This window comes from Carassius auratus, chromosome 17, assembly GCF_003368295.1.
Source record: "Carassius auratus strain Wakin chromosome 17, ASM336829v1, whole genome shotgun sequence".
In the NCBI taxonomy this organism is placed as follows: domain Eukaryota; kingdom Metazoa; phylum Chordata; class Actinopteri; order Cypriniformes; family Cyprinidae; genus Carassius; species Carassius auratus.
In genome coordinates this window covers 9,798,012-9,815,133 of record NC_039259.1, presented here as the reverse complement: position 1 = coordinate 9,815,133, position 17,122 = coordinate 9,798,012, and the positions used below count along the sequence as shown (strand labels likewise).

Sequence of the window (17,122 nt, the reverse complement as noted above, 5' to 3'; positions counted from 1 at the left end):
ATAATATAATATAATATAATATAATATAATATAATATAATATAATATAATATAATATAATATAATATAATATAATATGAATAATTTAACACAAACAAGGGTGTTTAAATTATCCTGACTCTCCTATATAACTGTGTATACAATATAACATTTGAAAAATATAAATATAATAAAAAAATATGGAACAATTATCCTGTATGAATTATATGTCACATAAAAGTATCTCTGAACAGGCGTGATATGAAAGATATGGACACAGAACCACAAACAAGCAGATTATTTTCAGCAAGTAAACATGTAACTCACACACTACAGTGAATGGAGCCAACTGCAGATGATGCAGGCAGTAATTCTGTCTGATATTCTGTTATTGGGATTAGCTCTAATTTGCGATTAGCACACAGAAAATCTGCATCCTGCATCAAAAATGAATTACAGTAATCCTTTGCCACCCATCCACTAAACACTCTGCCCTTCCAGCCCCCTTCCCTTCCTGCTTAGTACATTTGGAGCTATATTTACAGTACATGTATATTTACATTCATTCAGGTGCTTTTAATCACATCATTGAGTCTGTTTGGTTTGGCTTAGCTACCAAATCAGACATCAAGAGACTAGACGGTCAGGACTGCTGAGAGGATTATTGGTGCCCCCCTGCACAACCTCCAAGACCTTTACACCTCCAGAGTGAGGAAAAGGGATGGTAAAATCACTTCCTCTTTGAACTGTTCCTTCTGGCCGCCACTACAATGCACTGAACACCAAAACAGCCAGACACAAGAACAGTTTTTTTCCCCCATATCTGAACAACGCATAACACACCAGTGGACTGTAAATAACTCATCAAAATATATCTGTAAATAGCACGTACACATTCACATGTATGTCTGCACTATGTTTGTACTTTCTGTACTGGAAGCTACTTACACCAAGACAAAATCTGTGTGTGTGTAAACACGCTTGGCAATAATGGTCTTTCTGATTCTGATTCATAATGTATTCATTTATCATTCCATAGGAACATACATACACACACTTAGTGATTTATGGTTACTTCTTATTAGTTGCCAGGACTCTAGTTTCTAATTACCTTATTCCTTTAAGATAAGGGTATGTTCACCTGAATTTCTTAATGAACAGAAGTGTATGTCTCAGTTTGTTTTCTGTTTAGAAGAGCCTGAAACCATTTAACTTTTTTTTTCTTATCCAGTCACATTGCAGTTCTGGCAATATCTTTACAGATGGCTAAATATTGATATTGATATTCTGTCACTACATTTATTTCAGGTTTTGGTTAATGCAGATGGCCTTTCAAAAAAGATGTCATTGATGTTAAACATTATTATTACAATGGGTACGTTTCACACACATAAAAGAAAGTGACTGTACAACATCTTTAAATTGTTTTTAAAATAAATGCAAAAATTACTTAGAATCCTTAAAATTCTTATCCAAAGATAATAAACCCCTTGGTGAATTGTACAAAACCATATATGAGCTTCTTTCCTTTTAATACTGGTGAGCTTTTGTACCTAGGCTGCCTTTATTTCTTTTATTTTCTTCCGGCAACCCCTTGAAATCTATCTATCTATCTATCTATCTATCTATCTATCTATCTATCTATCTATCTATCTATCTATCTATCTATCTATCTATCTATCTATCTATCTATCTATCTATAGATAGATAGATAGATAGATAGATAGATAGATAGATAGATAGATAGATAGATAGATAGATAGATAGATACTTAGATACATAGATAGATACACAGATAAATATATAGATAAATAGATAGATGTATATGTCTGTTTATGCAATTATGATAAATTTGGGAATATTTTAAAATGCATATATTATTCCCCACTTGAGTTAACTGATATCGTGCAATAAAAAAGAATTGTCTGTGTGTAATGTCATACAAAAAAACCCTACAATTTATGAATTGTTACTTAAAGTCATAGTTATTCTAAATAAAATCGAAATAATTCGCATTATGAGCCTCACAGAACGAACTGTCCCAGACATTGGTTTATTTTGCCATTTGAGCCCAGGTCTATGACGGTACAAAGACTTTTATTTTGAAATAAATTACTCTCATGTCCGCCCTTACATTGTTGTTCACTTCACATCCTCAGGCGGAGAAAAGAAGCGGAGATCTGATGGCTTTGAAAAGGATCCAGAAGGTAATATTTTTTTTATCTCTAAGCAGAACAAATGTCTTGAAAGTAGAATAGCATTACGAGGATCTAAAAGATCTTCATACGGCTGATACAGTGAGCCATCTCTCGGTCCACATTACTATATAAAGTCGGAAGGTAAGAAGAATTTATTTTTCGGCCAGATGAAAAGAGCTTGATGTCGAGAACAAAGCGAACTGAAGTCTTACAGGACATCACAAATATGACATTATAATTGTAATATGCCATTGCATTGATTTAGATTGTCGACTAATGTTTTAGCAGATGTTGTTAAAAAGGTAATCCTTCTTTAAACAGTAGGTTCTTTATAAAAAATAATTCACAATAAGTACAATATATGTGAATGTCCCAAGAACACTGATTTTATATATATATATATATATATATATATATATATATATATATATATATATATATATATATATATATATATATATATGGGTGTGTGTGGGTGTTTGTGTGTTAGATTTAAAGGTAGAAAATTAAATAAGACTATAATGAAGTGTTGATATGAAAAAAACATAATGTTGCCTAAACAAAATAAATATGCAAAGTAAATAAATAAAAATGTAACGAATATTTAAAAACAGAGATATTTAAAAAACAGCAACCAATAAAGATGACCAAAGCATGTAACTTTGTTTACTAAACAGGTATAACTTGAATATGTAAAAATCTAAACGAGTAAACAATAAGCTACTAATAAATACAATAAAACACATTCTTTATGACAAAACTTTCATTTATAAGTCACAGGTTTAAGCTCATGATTTTTATTTCATTTTTTACAATATATCAAGACGTGGTATTGTGTTTTTCAGGTGGAATTGTCAGCAACATGCAAGTCTGTTTTTGAAGCATAGAAAGTTACATGTGCATTTAAATTGTATTTGTAGGAGCTACAGGATTTGCAACGGGATCCCCCCTCGCAGTGCTCAGCTGGACCACTCGGAGAAGACTGTAAGTGTGTCTGCTAACTCTGTACTTAATACTGGCCTTTAATATTTTGACTGGATGGTTTATTCAACATATTATATTTACACTTTCAGTGTTTCACTGGCAGGCAACAATAATGGGCCCAGTAAGTACCCCTGAATAATACCAGCTTAATTTTCTGAAATAAGTTATTAGTTCAGTAAAACAAAGGAACTGGCTCCTGTCATACACAAAAGCTCTCTTTTTATCTCCCCTAGAGTGATAGTCCATATCAGGGAGGGGTTTTCTTTCTCACAATCCATTTCCCAACTGATTATCCCTTTAAACCACCAAAGGTGAGTGGAGAATTACATCTGTTCTTACCTTTTCTATAAATTATTTGTTATTATTATAGATATTTGACACCATTTTGCTGGCAGGTTGCCTTCACAACAAAAATCTACCACCCGAATATCAACAGTAATGGAAGCATCTGTTTGGACATTCTGCGCTCCCAGTGGTCACCCGCCCTCACCGTATCCAAAGGTTAGGAGCACAAAAATGGTCTTTTCATCATAGACATGAGCTTAGCATTATGGCACATGAAGATACTTTATTTAATTCAATATGGTACTTTTAGAAACCCCGCTAAAATGATTCAGATGTTTTCTATTGCTATTTTTTCAGTTTTATTATCCATATGCTCGCTCCTTTGTGACCCGAATCCAGACGACCCTTTAGTTCCAGATATTGCACACATCTACAAATCGGACAAAGATAAGTAAGTGACCTCTCTTTCACTCTTTTATTTGAAAAATAGCTATATCTGTATGAACCTCCTTCTTCAGTCTGGTTTATTCATAGCTGCATTAACCATATATATTCTAAATTCTCTTACTATCAAGCAATATGTCAAATGTATGAGTGCCATATGACTCTGAATGCTTAATCAAAAGTGCTATTCTTTTGAATGAAAGTGTATATTCTTGTCTTTTAGGTATAACAGACTGGCAAGGGAATGGACTCAGAAGTATGCAATGTAACTGGATGGCAAGATTTTGAAATGGTTGCACATGGACACTATTGCTGCACACGACTCTGCAAGGCAACTGTACAGAGACGAGACGTTTACCAACAGATGAACCTCCCCAACACAAGCACCCACGCATATACATATATACACGCACAACTTTACAGAAAAAAAAATAAAATAAAAAAACTTGTTCAGGAGACTGAGTCACTTGTCCCTGTTCAAAGAGACATCTTGGAACAACCTGTCAGTAAACACATAACAAAAAAATATTGTTTTATTTTCCAATGGATTAGTTACATTTTAGTAATTTTATTGTATAGAAATAAATACAATACTGTATCATTTTTATTGTTTTTGCATTAAAAAGTGTTATTATAAAATATGTGTCTCACTGCAGTTGTTTTATGATATTGTTATCTGTGTGATTAGGGATGAAACTCTCGTACTCGTTGTGCTCACATATAATTCTGCGTCGTAGCTTTTTGCCACTAGATGGCGATATTCTTCCGTTTTATCCTTACCATAAAGTTTCTACTCTACTAATACCAGTACTCCACACTGGCATTTATACTTTGACAGGATGGACTGCACAGTATATTATATTTGCACTTTTAATTGTTTCACTGGCAAGCGACAATAATGGGCAAAGTCAGTACACATGAATAATTCCAGGTTGGTGTTTATTTTATCCGATTAGTTTGTGGTTCAATAAGACAAAGAAATTCGCTTCTGTCATACATTTTCTTTTCCCATCTCCCCCCAACTTCAGTACGGTCAGTAAAATTAAATATTTGGTTTAAAATGCACCTGAGAATTTGCTACAATTTTAAACATCTTTGTCCGTGTTCATACATTTGGAAAGAACTTGTTTTCGACAAAAAGTTTGATTTGTTGACTATAACAATGTCAAAATATCCTAAAAATACAAAGAAATGTAAGCACATTTTTAAGTTAATTACATTTTCTTAGAGTTTGCTCCATTTAATCAGAATAGAAATGAGAATTTAAGAAAAGTGTCTGTGCTCTCTCGCTTTTTAAGTTTTTCAAGTCACGTGACAACAATGGCTGGCTTCTGTATGATAGTTTAGATCTGTCTGTATTTATTATACACTGAGGTATGTATGCATATTTTCCTAGAGAGTTGCAGTAACTGGACATTTTTAACTATACGTTTAAAAAAATAAATAAAGAAATACATATAAATAAAAGACTTTTAATTCCGGAGTTGAAAACGTGTATCATATAAACAAAGAAAATGTGCATGCAAAGTTGTTTTGTAAGTAACTTAACGTAATTGCATAGTGTTTTATTTTGCCGCGCGTGCAGGGTAAACTGGATATGATGTTGAGAAAGTTTTGGGAGGAGAGTGGGCGGTGATCCTCCTGACACGTGAATGCTCCCGCAGGACCATAATCCATCCATGCATCCATGTCCTCTAACTATAATGTGTTCTGGTCCTGGAGCCAGAGGAAAAGTGGAGGGGTGAGGAATCTAGGGGCAGATTGATTTTCTCGGGGGCAGTAACTGGCTAGAGGGGCTCTAAGGGACTTCAAAGGCAGGATTGGAAAAACTTGCCTGGAAATCGGAATGTTTTTCTCCTAATGTTGACTTGCCGTTTGCCTCTTTCGCATATAAACCCCGTTTAGTAAGTTTGTAACACTTTAAGACGCAAAATGGCTGAGCCGCTGAGTTTCATGCACCATGATCAGGGCTCCAGCAGCGAGCGGAGTGACGACTCACCGTCAGCCGTGTCTGAGGATGACTCTAGCGGCCACTGCGGCCACATCTCCCCGCCTGACCCTGACTGGACCGAGGAAAGGTTTCGAGTTGACCGCAAGAAACTAGAAACAATGTTGCTGGGTATGTTAAAATTTTCTTAAACATTTCCATAAGGAACTGGGAACACAATGTGATATCTTGAAAATACTTTTAGCTAACCTCGCAGTGTTGTTTGGCGTCGAGAAGCATAAATAGTTCTGTCTAAAAATACCACAATGTTTCCTCGAAGTCCATCTTGAAAGAGATGTGTTGAGGAGTCTGCTTGTTGTGAAGGACATGAAAACCAGCACTGGGATGTTATTTAGTAGCCAAGTTCTTCAGACATTCACGTGAACTAGCAACATTTTTGGGTAACTTTGCACTGAATCTTATAATCAGTTAGTGTGATGCATGGACTCTGTATATGAAATATTTAAGCTTCTTATGTTCATTTAAGTACAAATATTTGGATTTTAGACATTCATAAAACACCACGGTAAGAAACAGGTTTATTATTGGAGTGTCATAAAAGTTTTACAAGAATAATTGCCAAATTCCAATCATTTCAATGCATTCAGCAGGATCACAATAAAATGTCAGATGTCATTTATGAATATGAGATCAATATGACTGATCCATCAAAAGCATCACTGTCACACACATACGTATAGACGTTGTGGTTTTTCTACAGAGGGGATCAAGTTCGCTCTACCCTAAGTTTAAAAGGATGGTTCATGCAAAAATGAAAAATCTGGCATCATTTACTCTACCTCATGTCATACCAGAACTGTAGTAATTTTTTCCTGTGAAATACAAAACATATGTTTTTAAAAACCAAACAGCTTTGGTTGCTAACTGTCCTCATAAAAAAAACTGTTTATTTTTTTAGATTTTGAAGCAATCACTATATTTCACTATATTTGAAAGACTATTTTTAAATATTTGGGCCACACACTATAGCCAAATTTGTGAATTCAAATAAACACAGACTTTTGAAGTTATACTTGTGAGGAACTCCCATGTACACGTTTTTTCATGTTTTTTTTTTTTTTTTTCAAACTAAGATAATGATATTTACTATTCTAATCCTAAACCAAACCTTCATGCAAACCGTTTGACATTACATTCATAATTTAGCTGATGTATGAGCATTTCAGCATATAAGGACCACTTCACAAGTCGGTTTTCGCCATGTTTAACTAAATAAGTGAGGGCATTTTCACAATTTTGGCCCTCACAAGTACAGCCAAACCTGAACGCAAATACACACAAACATTTTTCAAGCAACATCATCTGGTTAAAACGTATAATTCACCACTTGCATCATATTTTACAGTCAATCTGTCTGTCAGCAATGGGCCGTTTACTTCACAGCAGAATAATGTTCAGTTCGTTTGGTTTTTCTTTTGTTGTAACTTCAGCTGAGGAGAATTTTAAACAAGTTAAAACATACAAGTTGAGGTCAGTGGTTTGGTATGGGCATATTCTAAACATGTACAAAATGTTTGGCCTTTTATAGCAGGCCCTCTAGGTTACAAAGTCTCTGCCTTTACCATACCTTCAAACCAACCAGAAAAAAGATATTTATATAGATGTTGACTTCATAAATGGCCTGCATAATACATGCATATGCATTCCTTTGTGAGTATTTTATTGAATTAATAAATGATGACAGAGATTTCATTTTTGGATAAACTATCCCTTGCAACAACAGTTTATTTCTGTAGATTCAAAGTAAAACAACTACTTAAGATGCCCTCACAAGTCAAAAATGTCACTGTATTTGTGCAAATATTTACAAATCTTTCATCACAGGTATATCCAAACCTGTAAATGATTACAAACACAAACTTTTGGAGTTATGTAAGTAAGGGGCGTCTCATAAACGCAGTGGGGTTTTTTGTACTAGGATAATGATATTCTAGTATTTTGTGGCGTTTTACATAGATATCATTGTGAAAATTGTAAAAACTGAGCCCCTCAGTCCCCTTCCACCACCTTTATGTCTTCATGTGTGTGATTGAATGAGTGAATGCTTCCTTGATATTTGGACCCCAAGGTCAAAGGTCAGTTCAGCATGAGAGCGCATAAGAGCACCAGGAAAACATCCATAACCCGACTACCACATTTTCAAGACGAAGACAACATTTCGCATCACACGCACTCATATACGTACTCTACAATCATTGTTGTAGTGATGTGGGCATTTTTTCCCACACCTATGATTCAGTGACTCGTAATCATCTCTTTGCCCCGGATGACGTGCAACATCTGGAGGTGTTTTGAACGGCTGTTGTTTTGATTGGTCGGATGCAGCTGTAGGCGTGATCATAAATCCAGCGACGTGTGCTTTTTGTGTGAAGGTTTATTGTGTGGCACAATTTTGCTCCCCTTTTCCAGGAAATGGAAGAGAGAGCGAGAGAAACCGAAACGAGAGAGTTACAATTAAAATCCTTTTTCTAAAAAAAAAAATAACGTGGTGAGGGAGAGACAGAGGGGAGACCCCCTCTTGTACTTTTCCCCTTCGGCCAGACCACGACTAAATCAGCTCATTTTTATAGGCTTATTCAGAAAGACTAATGGAGAAAAGTGGATCACCTGTGATTCATGTTCACGTAAGAGAATCCGAGTGGCTTTATGGTTTCATTGGGAAGCACAAAAGTACTGATACTTTTACATAGAAGTAATTACTAAAACAAGGGACGATTTGGAGGCAAAGGCAATTTTTTCTTTATTCCAATGGCTGTTACATCAGATGTCTGGTTTTGATTAAAAACAAAGGAATGTGGTTGGCCTGACCTTATATTCCGTGCGATAAGGAATTCTAAAAAGAATGTGGTATTTGTTTAGCAGAGTTTATTCCGGTGCTTTATGGAAATCATATGTCCCCCCCAGTGGCTTTTAGATCAAGATGTGTGTTTTTGTAGGTTTTTTTCTGTTGCAGCAGGATGTGAAACTAAATATTAAGATCTACATTTCAGTACACCTCACACCTGCTAGGCTGCTAGTTAAAGGAATAGTTCACCACCTCTACCCAGAATATACCTATATACCCTCAGGCCATCCAAGATGGAGATTCGTTTTTTTCTTCACATTTTTGGAGAAAATCACTTGCTCACTGATGGTTCCTCTGCAGCGAATGGGTTCCATCAGAATGAGAGTCCAAACAGCTGATAAAATCATCACAATAACAATTACCATCACCATCACCAACTCCAGTCCAACAATTAATGTGTTGTGAAGTGAAAACCTGTGTATTTGTAAGAAACCAGTCCCATCATTTAGAAATTTGTATCTTCAGACTATTGTTTTTGACTAAAATACAAGTCCTCTCTTTATAATATTGCTTTCTGAATCAGGAGAGAAATATGCACAGATCAAGCACTGTTTACAAGCAAAAACAGCCCAAAACAGTTGTAAACAAATGTGTTGGTGGATTTTAATGGGAGAGGACAACAGAAGCTAGACTCTTTCACCCAGAGAAAATGTTAAGATTGATTATGGATTCTTATTTTGTTTAAAAAACCTTAACGATGGATTTGTTTCTTATAAACACCCAGCTTTTCACTTACCAAGACATTCATTGATGGACTGGAGTTGTGTGGTTTACTTGTGGATTATTGTGATGTGCTGTTTGGACTTTCATTCTGATGGCACCCATTCACTGTAGATGATGTACTGGTAAGCAAGTGATCTAATGATACATTTCTCCAAATCTGTTCTAATTATGGACATAAACTCATCTACAACTTGGATGACCTGAGGATGAGTAATTATCCCATTTAATCCATTTTTTTTGTGTGTGTGTGAACGTGTGTGTGGGTCAGGCTTTTTGCCACCAAAAGTGTGCTGTGTGTTTTATTAATTTTCTTATGCATGCAGAGTGTTTTCTGACATGGGTGTTATTTATTGAGTCTATTTTAGTCTGGGTGCATGTTCACTGCATGGTTCTTAATGTGCTGCATGTGTCTGGCTTGGTGAGTGAAGCAACAGGAAGTGCGTTGTGTTTTGGGAATGTGCTGCTCATGGCTCAGCACACGGACTGTTGCCAGGGAAACACAGGTCTTTTGTCTTGGTTTTCAATTTTTTTTTATGTGCATACATGTACAGTTGGAATATTAAAGCACACTTGTTTCTTAATTTAGAAATGTAAGCAATAAATCAGTATATAAGATACTGATGTGTATTTAGGAATTATAAATCAAGCGTTGTAGTATTAAAATTAATTTTGAAGTAGTGTTGTGAAGAGTTTTATGGTTTGACAGATGAAACAACAGTATGCTGATATATAAAACTATATATATATATATATAATATATATATATATATATATTACTATATATATATACTATATATACTATATAACTATATATATATATATATATATATATATATATATTATATATATAATATATATATATATATATATTAGTTTTATTCATTTTTGGCAGTTTCAACTGGCAGGCCATTTTTTTCTAGTGCTATAAATGCCTACACTGCCAATATTAGAGCAGTTTTCTTCCAAGTAGACTTCTGTTTGTATGTTTACAAATATAAATATATTTCTTGGGTTTAATGCATCCGGTTTTACGTTTTTTTCATGAATGACTTCAGACTTGAGTAATAAATCTTAAACAACTGATCTATTGGATTACTAAAATGAGTGTTTGGCAGAAATACTCCAAATGTTGGGAGAGTTTTCGTTTGGCTGAAAACTCATATGTGTTCATATTATAACCTGTCAGGCAGGGATAAAGTTCCTTATAGTCATGTAGAGATGAGATTCACTTTATTTAATTCACATTACAGACAAATGCTTTTCACTCAGTACCTTTGGAGAGGCCTTGAGTGTGTTTTCAGCACATCTGTAATTTATAATCCCAAATAGTTCTGCAGTTCATATTGCCTGATTATTGTCCTATTTTCCATCAAATGTTAAATAGTTTCACAGACTTGTGCCGACCTTTTAGTGGTGGTAAGCATTGTTTTTCCCACAACCAGATGTTTCACTTGAGCTCTACATTTTTAGTTTCATTTCATACAGACTGCTTGCTTTCAGACATTGCAAAAGAAAATGTTACAGGAGATTGTACAACCAGTCTGCAGTAGATGTGTCGGCAGCATGTGTGTGTAATCTCAAGTTATGACATGGCACATAAACTGTCTGAGAAGATAAAAGCTCTAAATCATTTGCACAAGTGGCTGAGTACTTTAGTTTGGGCATTGACAGGGTCGTGATTATATGTAGCGTGATTTATGTATCCTGTCGTAATGGGTTGATGTAACCAATTAGATTACACTACCATGAACTACCAAATGTTTGGGTCAGTCAGTAAGATTTTTGAAAGTAGTCTCTTCTGCTCATCAAATTTGCATTTATATGTTGAAAACCAACAAACAACAAGTTACACTTGCAGAACAAAATTATTATTTCTGCCAAAAGAAAAAGTCTTACTGACCTCAAACCTTTGACCTATAGTGTATAGGTTGTGACATCACTTCAGAATGGATGGCTTCAAATCTTAATAGTGAAGAATAAGATTTGAATCCAGATGCTGGTCATGGGTAAGTTTCTCTTATGTCTCGCCCACTCACTGAGCTCTGGAGTCGAAGGGAAGTTCCAGGATTATCCAGGAGAAATTATACAGTTTTGTTCTTACACTTGCTTATTCATCACATTCCTAACACACACATAGTTTACAGGAGCTGTGCTATAATCAAACAGCTACTCTGGACGTGTGTGGAGATGTATCTTTCAGAAACTCAAAAGCTGTGGAGTTTTTCTGACCCACATCCTAAATGGAGCACAGGAAAGGCCTTAAATCAAGAAACACACACACACACACACACACTGCATTTAACATTCTGTCTGGTTTGAGGCTTGCTATTTTCATATTTTTTCCTGTGTGAGGCAAGCCTGAGACATGTTTTCTTTTGGATGCGTTTCAGTTGTTTTTGTGAGCATGAGAAAGAGTATTAAAACTATTTTTTGAAGTAACATTTTTGAAGTTAACATGGAATTATAAGCAGTTATGTGCTAGTGTGTGAGTAGTAGGGGCAGGTTTAATTGAGAGGTGTTAATCTGTTGCATGCTGTACTCATTACAGATGAATGACCACATGTGTATCCGCGCTACAGAGATACGACATCATCCAAACATCTCACGAAACTGTTGATTCAGTTTACAGCATCTGATAGGAAAGATGTGAAGTGAGCTCTTACTGATTTCACAACTTCAGAGAGTGAACTCAGTCTTCCTCTGTCCTCACTTCACCCAAAATCAGACTTGTGTGAGCTACAATCATGTGAATGGCAAGAAAAGACAGTGATGTGACTAATCACATTTAAAGTGTGATTGGTTGTGATTTAAAGTGAGAAGTGGTTATCTGTCTGTCTGTGTCTATCTATATCTATTGATTAATTATTTTATTGTTAACAAAAACATAGAAATACATATTAAACTGTACAGAAATCTTTCAAATTTGAGTATAACAGGTTTGCAAAAATTGCAAACATACGAAAAAATTATCTGTTATTTCTTTTTTTTAAACACTGTTTGTGCATGTTACCTTGAAAATGACTTGTTTATCAAAACCGGGTACAATCAGTGTTTCTGCTTAAAATTAAGTGGATTTAATAAATGAAAGTATTTGAATGGATTTTGTTTTGGGAACGCAGAGGTTTCAAAGATTGATTCTCTGTCTATCACTGTTGTTTTCATCCCTCTCTCTCTCCACCACATGCCAGACACTGTTGAGAAATTGTGAGGATACCATTTCTTTTTTCCACCCAAAAGAATCTGTAAATTTCATCATTTTCATCTAAATTCCTGCATTGCTCGATTGATTAGTCCGTGCAATGATGTGAAGTGAAGGAGGGTTCAAATCCAAACCAAACTTTGGTGTAATGAAATGGGCACTTGTTGTAATTGTAGCTCTTCCTCTCCTTGTTTGGATCTGGAAATGTAGTGAATTTCATGGAGAGATGGGTGGATGTGCTTTTTTGTGATTTTTAGGGTCATTAAAAGGTTTAGATGACAAGATTGTCCCATTTCCAAACCATTTATTTCCTCCCATTTTGGGGTTTGTTGTTCTGACCTCTCAATGAAATCCATATTTCAACTTTAAAGGTAAAGCAGGAGTGCAGGAGAGGGCTTGGCGCTGTTAGATGTGTAGACACACATGGGAGAATGTTTCATTTTATGTGATAGGACAATCTCAACCAAACATCTGGAGACCCAGAGTCCCACCAAAGCAAACAAACTCTCAGATTTTCCTGTGAACTCTGTGTTTTCATCACACCTGATTGGGAGTCTTTGCACGTTTCCTTTTCAGCATCACACTTTAATTTCATATTTGAGTGATCTGAAGTCTGATAATGGCTGGAAAAAATATGTAGATCATTTTACTAGTTTAAACGGACCCTTTCTAGTGTCAAAGAGCAGTTTTGGAACATGCTGTACATGTATAAGCCATATGCAACCATCATATACCCTGTGTAGGATCTTGTGATTGTGTTTATTAAGATGTATGAACAAGATTTATGAACTGTTTTTGTCATCTATAACTGAGTGCATGAGTTTGAGCTTGCATACAGCTGCTTGTGTGTGTAATAGACAAGCATGTGCTTCACATATGAAATGCATTTAGTTTCAGCAGGTTATGAGAATGCTGCCTGATTCTTATACGTGTGTGTTTTGTGGTTGTCTTTAAATACATCTTGAGTATGTGAATCTGGCATTAAATCTTTAATATTGACAGCAATCTTAAAATGTTATTGATTCAATGTAGAGTGGCTTCTCACACTATTGCTTAAATATCATTCATTTAGGAAGTTAAACGTTTTAGTGAACAGAAATAATTGTAAAATAAGTGTCTCTTGTTAATGGTAATGTAGCCTTAATGTCTCTCTTTTTCTCACATAGCGGCCAGTGAGGGGAGGATAAATGGAGGAGAGGATTTTTTTCAGAAGGTAAGAATTTATTTAATTTTTGACTTTTTGACTTTGGGCTCAGTAAGATTTCACTTTTTCAGCTTTGCCAGGAATAAATTACATTTATAAACAAATTACATTTGAAAATGTTATAATAGAAAACAGTTATTTTAATTTGTAAGAATATTGCACTGTATTGTTTTTACTTGATTATTATTTTTTTTTTTTTATCAAATAAATGCAGCCTTGGTGAGTGTAAGGGACATCTGAAACATCACATTTGGAAATCTTACTAACCCTGGGATTATAAACCGTAGTTTTTGATGTCGGGATGTCCCACTTTTCCTGTATACACATTGTTTGGTGCACCAGAACTTTAAGTTTCACTGTATAATGTTTAAATGATTGGTTAACTTGATTAGTAACTTGATTGTTGTGAGCAATTTCAGCATTAGTTTCAAAGCTGGATGGAAGTTGATCTCCCATCTCCAGCATCACACACTGTAGCTATTCAACACATAAACTATCATCCATATTCCAGTAGCGTGCTGGTCTTTCCAGCGTTTTTTTCCCAGCGTCTGTGTGTGTGAGAGCTTATGGTGAGGCTTCTTCAAACCCACAGTAAATCTGACCAAAGATGCTCGATTGAGGAGCCAATTCAGAAGTTTGATTGATTTGATCCAAACAATTATCCCTGCTTAGGTTTCTAATAAACAGAGATAACAAGGGCCGGTGGAATTGTCAAAATGCTCTTGGTTTGGCTCAGATGATTGTGGTTTGTGTATAGTCTATGAACAGCGCTTCTCTAGTTTCAGTATTGATATGATCACTGTTTTCTGTCCTCAATTGCACTATTGCTGTCTTTCCATGGTTGATCCAGAAGGCCTTTGTGGTTATCTTTTTTAGTGAATGCCAGTTCTCTGGCAGTTCAGAGAGGTAGTTTTAGACATTTTTATGCATCTGAATATATTTTCTTGTATTCATCTTTGTTAAGAGATTAAATTACAGCAAATTTGATGATTCAACCCTTCATCTATGATATATAAACAATACAGATTCAGAGTTCTCTGTCTTAGTTGTTTGCAACTGTTTGCAGATTATTCGGTGTGTATTTGACTTTTGTTTTGACATGAAATGGTAATGAAACTGGAGTAGCAACAGATCTTTTCTTCACTAAATTATCAAGACATTTTGATAAAAAAATGATGAGTTAACTTCCTGTTAACGCACAAAACCTGTTTAATATTAATGAATCCAGCAGGTCATTTAATCTTTAGTAATCCTTAGTGTGTTTTATAGTTCTTATTAGTAGGAATCATATCATTATTATCTTATCAGTGTCAGGTTTTGCCCAATATTTATATATACAAAATAGATAATAAATAAATTAATATAATTTTAATTTCATGCCAACATTAAGAGACTAAGAACTGGACCTTCTGTGTCTCATCTTTTGCCTAAATGATTTTTGTTTTCGTTGTAATTTTGTACTATTTTGTTCTGTCTGACACGGTCCATGTTTTAATCTTCTGAGAATCACCCACTAGTGAAGATAAATGGAGAGAAAGACAAATGTCTGATGTTTTTTGATGGTGGTGACATGGGAGGCAGGCAGTAGAGAGCCATCATTTCATTGATTTAAACCTATTGTTGAGTTTTCCTTCCCTGCAGTGAAAGGGATGGAATTATGCCTGTTGCTCATTCTTGCTTTTCAGCCATTCTTTTTGTCTCCGTTTCCATATCTTTATCATTATTATTATCTTGAACATCCCCGCAGCGGTAGTCTCTTCCAAATCCTTCAATGTTGTTTTACCATTGTTTCACAACATTTTCTTAAAAGTCACTCCAAAAAATGTACAAATAAACTGACAAGAAAAACATTATACTGCAGCCATTGTTACAGTTTCTGTATATTGTAAAAAGTTATTTATTCCTTTGATGGAAAAGCAGAATTTTCAGCAGCCATTACACCACATTGTCACATAATATTTCAAAAACATTATAATATGCTGATTTGCTGCTTATTTCTCATTTTTATCAATGTTGAAAATAGTTGTGCTGCTTAAAATTTTTGTGGAAACGGTTTTAAATGTCTTCACTCACTTTTGATCAATTTGAGTAAATGATGACAATTTTCATTTTTGGGTGGCGCATCCCTTCCTATCATCCCATATTATGGAGAAGTTAATATACTACGGACAGAGTTTATAATGGATTTATTAAAAACATTTTTTTTACAGTGTATTGCGCACACACCTGTGCAGTTCAGCCTCCAGACAAAGTGAAGGCTTTCCCAGCCCTTTCTCCTTCCCTTGTTCTGTTTCCCTCCTTTTCTCCTCCTCGCACCTCTTTTCTTTGCTCGTTCTTCTGAGTGCTCCTCAGCTGAATCAACAAAGGAAACAGGAAGCAGATCTCTATACACACGCTCTTGCACATCCACTCTCTCATGCACATCATTTGTCAAATATAAACACTCTGTTCTCCATCACGGTGCCCATTTTTAATGACTTAATGAAGATCATAGTTTGTGTGACTCCGGTACTTTGAAGTCACTGCCTTTTAAAACTTTCTCTCCTTTTAAAAGTGAGTGTATACAGTCCTGTGACAGGATGCTATTGGGTGTGGGTGTAAAGGAAAGGACATTTTCAAATGTATAGTTAACCCAGTTTTTTTAATCGTCTGACCCATTTGAGAGGTATGTGCTGGTCCGTCACAAAAATAAACCACAAACCCCAAAACTGCTGTGTGGTCTGTCAGAAATCTCCCTCATCTGCAGATGGGAGCCAAAGAAAGCCGTCAAGAGAGAAAGTGAGAGCAGGTCGGGAATAAAGACCTATAGAACGCACAGCAGCGTGGCAGCACAACGCAAACACACAGAATGGAAATGGGAACTGGCGCTCTGCCTGGACAAACTGTTCACCTTTTCATCCCATCTGAAATGTTCGGGTTTCCTTCAGGCATGTTTGATTGTGCCTTTGCTTGGTTCAAGGGCATCAGTGTAGAGTGCTCTGAGGTTAACACGTCTTAACAGAAACACCATATTTAAACGTAACTGAAGAGAATGTAGCAAATATTACAGAATGACTTTTCCCATTGCTGCAATAATAAAGTTACTTTGTGTTTAGCTAACAAGTGTCTTGTTTCTAATGTGTGCAAGTGACTTATGTTTTGTGCAATCGATAGCAATACAGAGGATTTAAAAATAAGGATTTTTTGTTAAAGAAAATCTAGTTTTGCCTTCACAGAATTTTTTTTTCTTTATATATTTTAAATTGTAATAATTA

The 17,122-nt window shown here is 35.2% G+C and overlaps 2 protein-coding genes across 3 annotated transcripts in view; both read left to right on the top strand.

Moving 5' to 3' along the window:
- Positions 1-2,103: 2,103 nt before the first annotated feature.
- Positions 2,104-4,415, top strand: ube2d1a (ubiquitin-conjugating enzyme E2D 1a). Its single transcript, XM_026285713.1, has 7 exons — positions 2,104-2,185; positions 3,097-3,160; positions 3,250-3,281; positions 3,394-3,471; positions 3,556-3,661; positions 3,803-3,896; positions 4,113-4,415. Exons 1-7 carry the CDS (start codon positions 2,162-2,164, stop codon positions 4,156-4,158), a joined length of 444 nt encoding a protein of 147 aa, XP_026141498.1. The 5' UTR covers positions 2,104-2,161; the 3' UTR covers positions 4,159-4,415.
- Positions 4,416-5,519: 1,104 nt separating this feature from the next.
- The window catches only part of bicc1a (BicC family RNA binding protein 1a), a 32,882-nt gene continuing 21,279 nt past the window's right edge, over positions 5,520-17,122 (top strand). Inside the window, exons 1-2 of one of the 2 annotated variants that reach the window (XM_026285712.1) lie at positions 5,520-6,008; positions 13,831-13,877. In XM_026285712.1, the coding sequence (XP_026141497.1) occupies positions 5,822-6,008; positions 13,831-13,877 (234 nt within the window). In that variant the 5' untranslated portion in view covers positions 5,520-5,821. The remainder of the gene's footprint in view (positions 6,009-13,830; positions 13,878-17,122) is intronic. The other variant, XM_026285711.1, reaches the window with a different exon arrangement.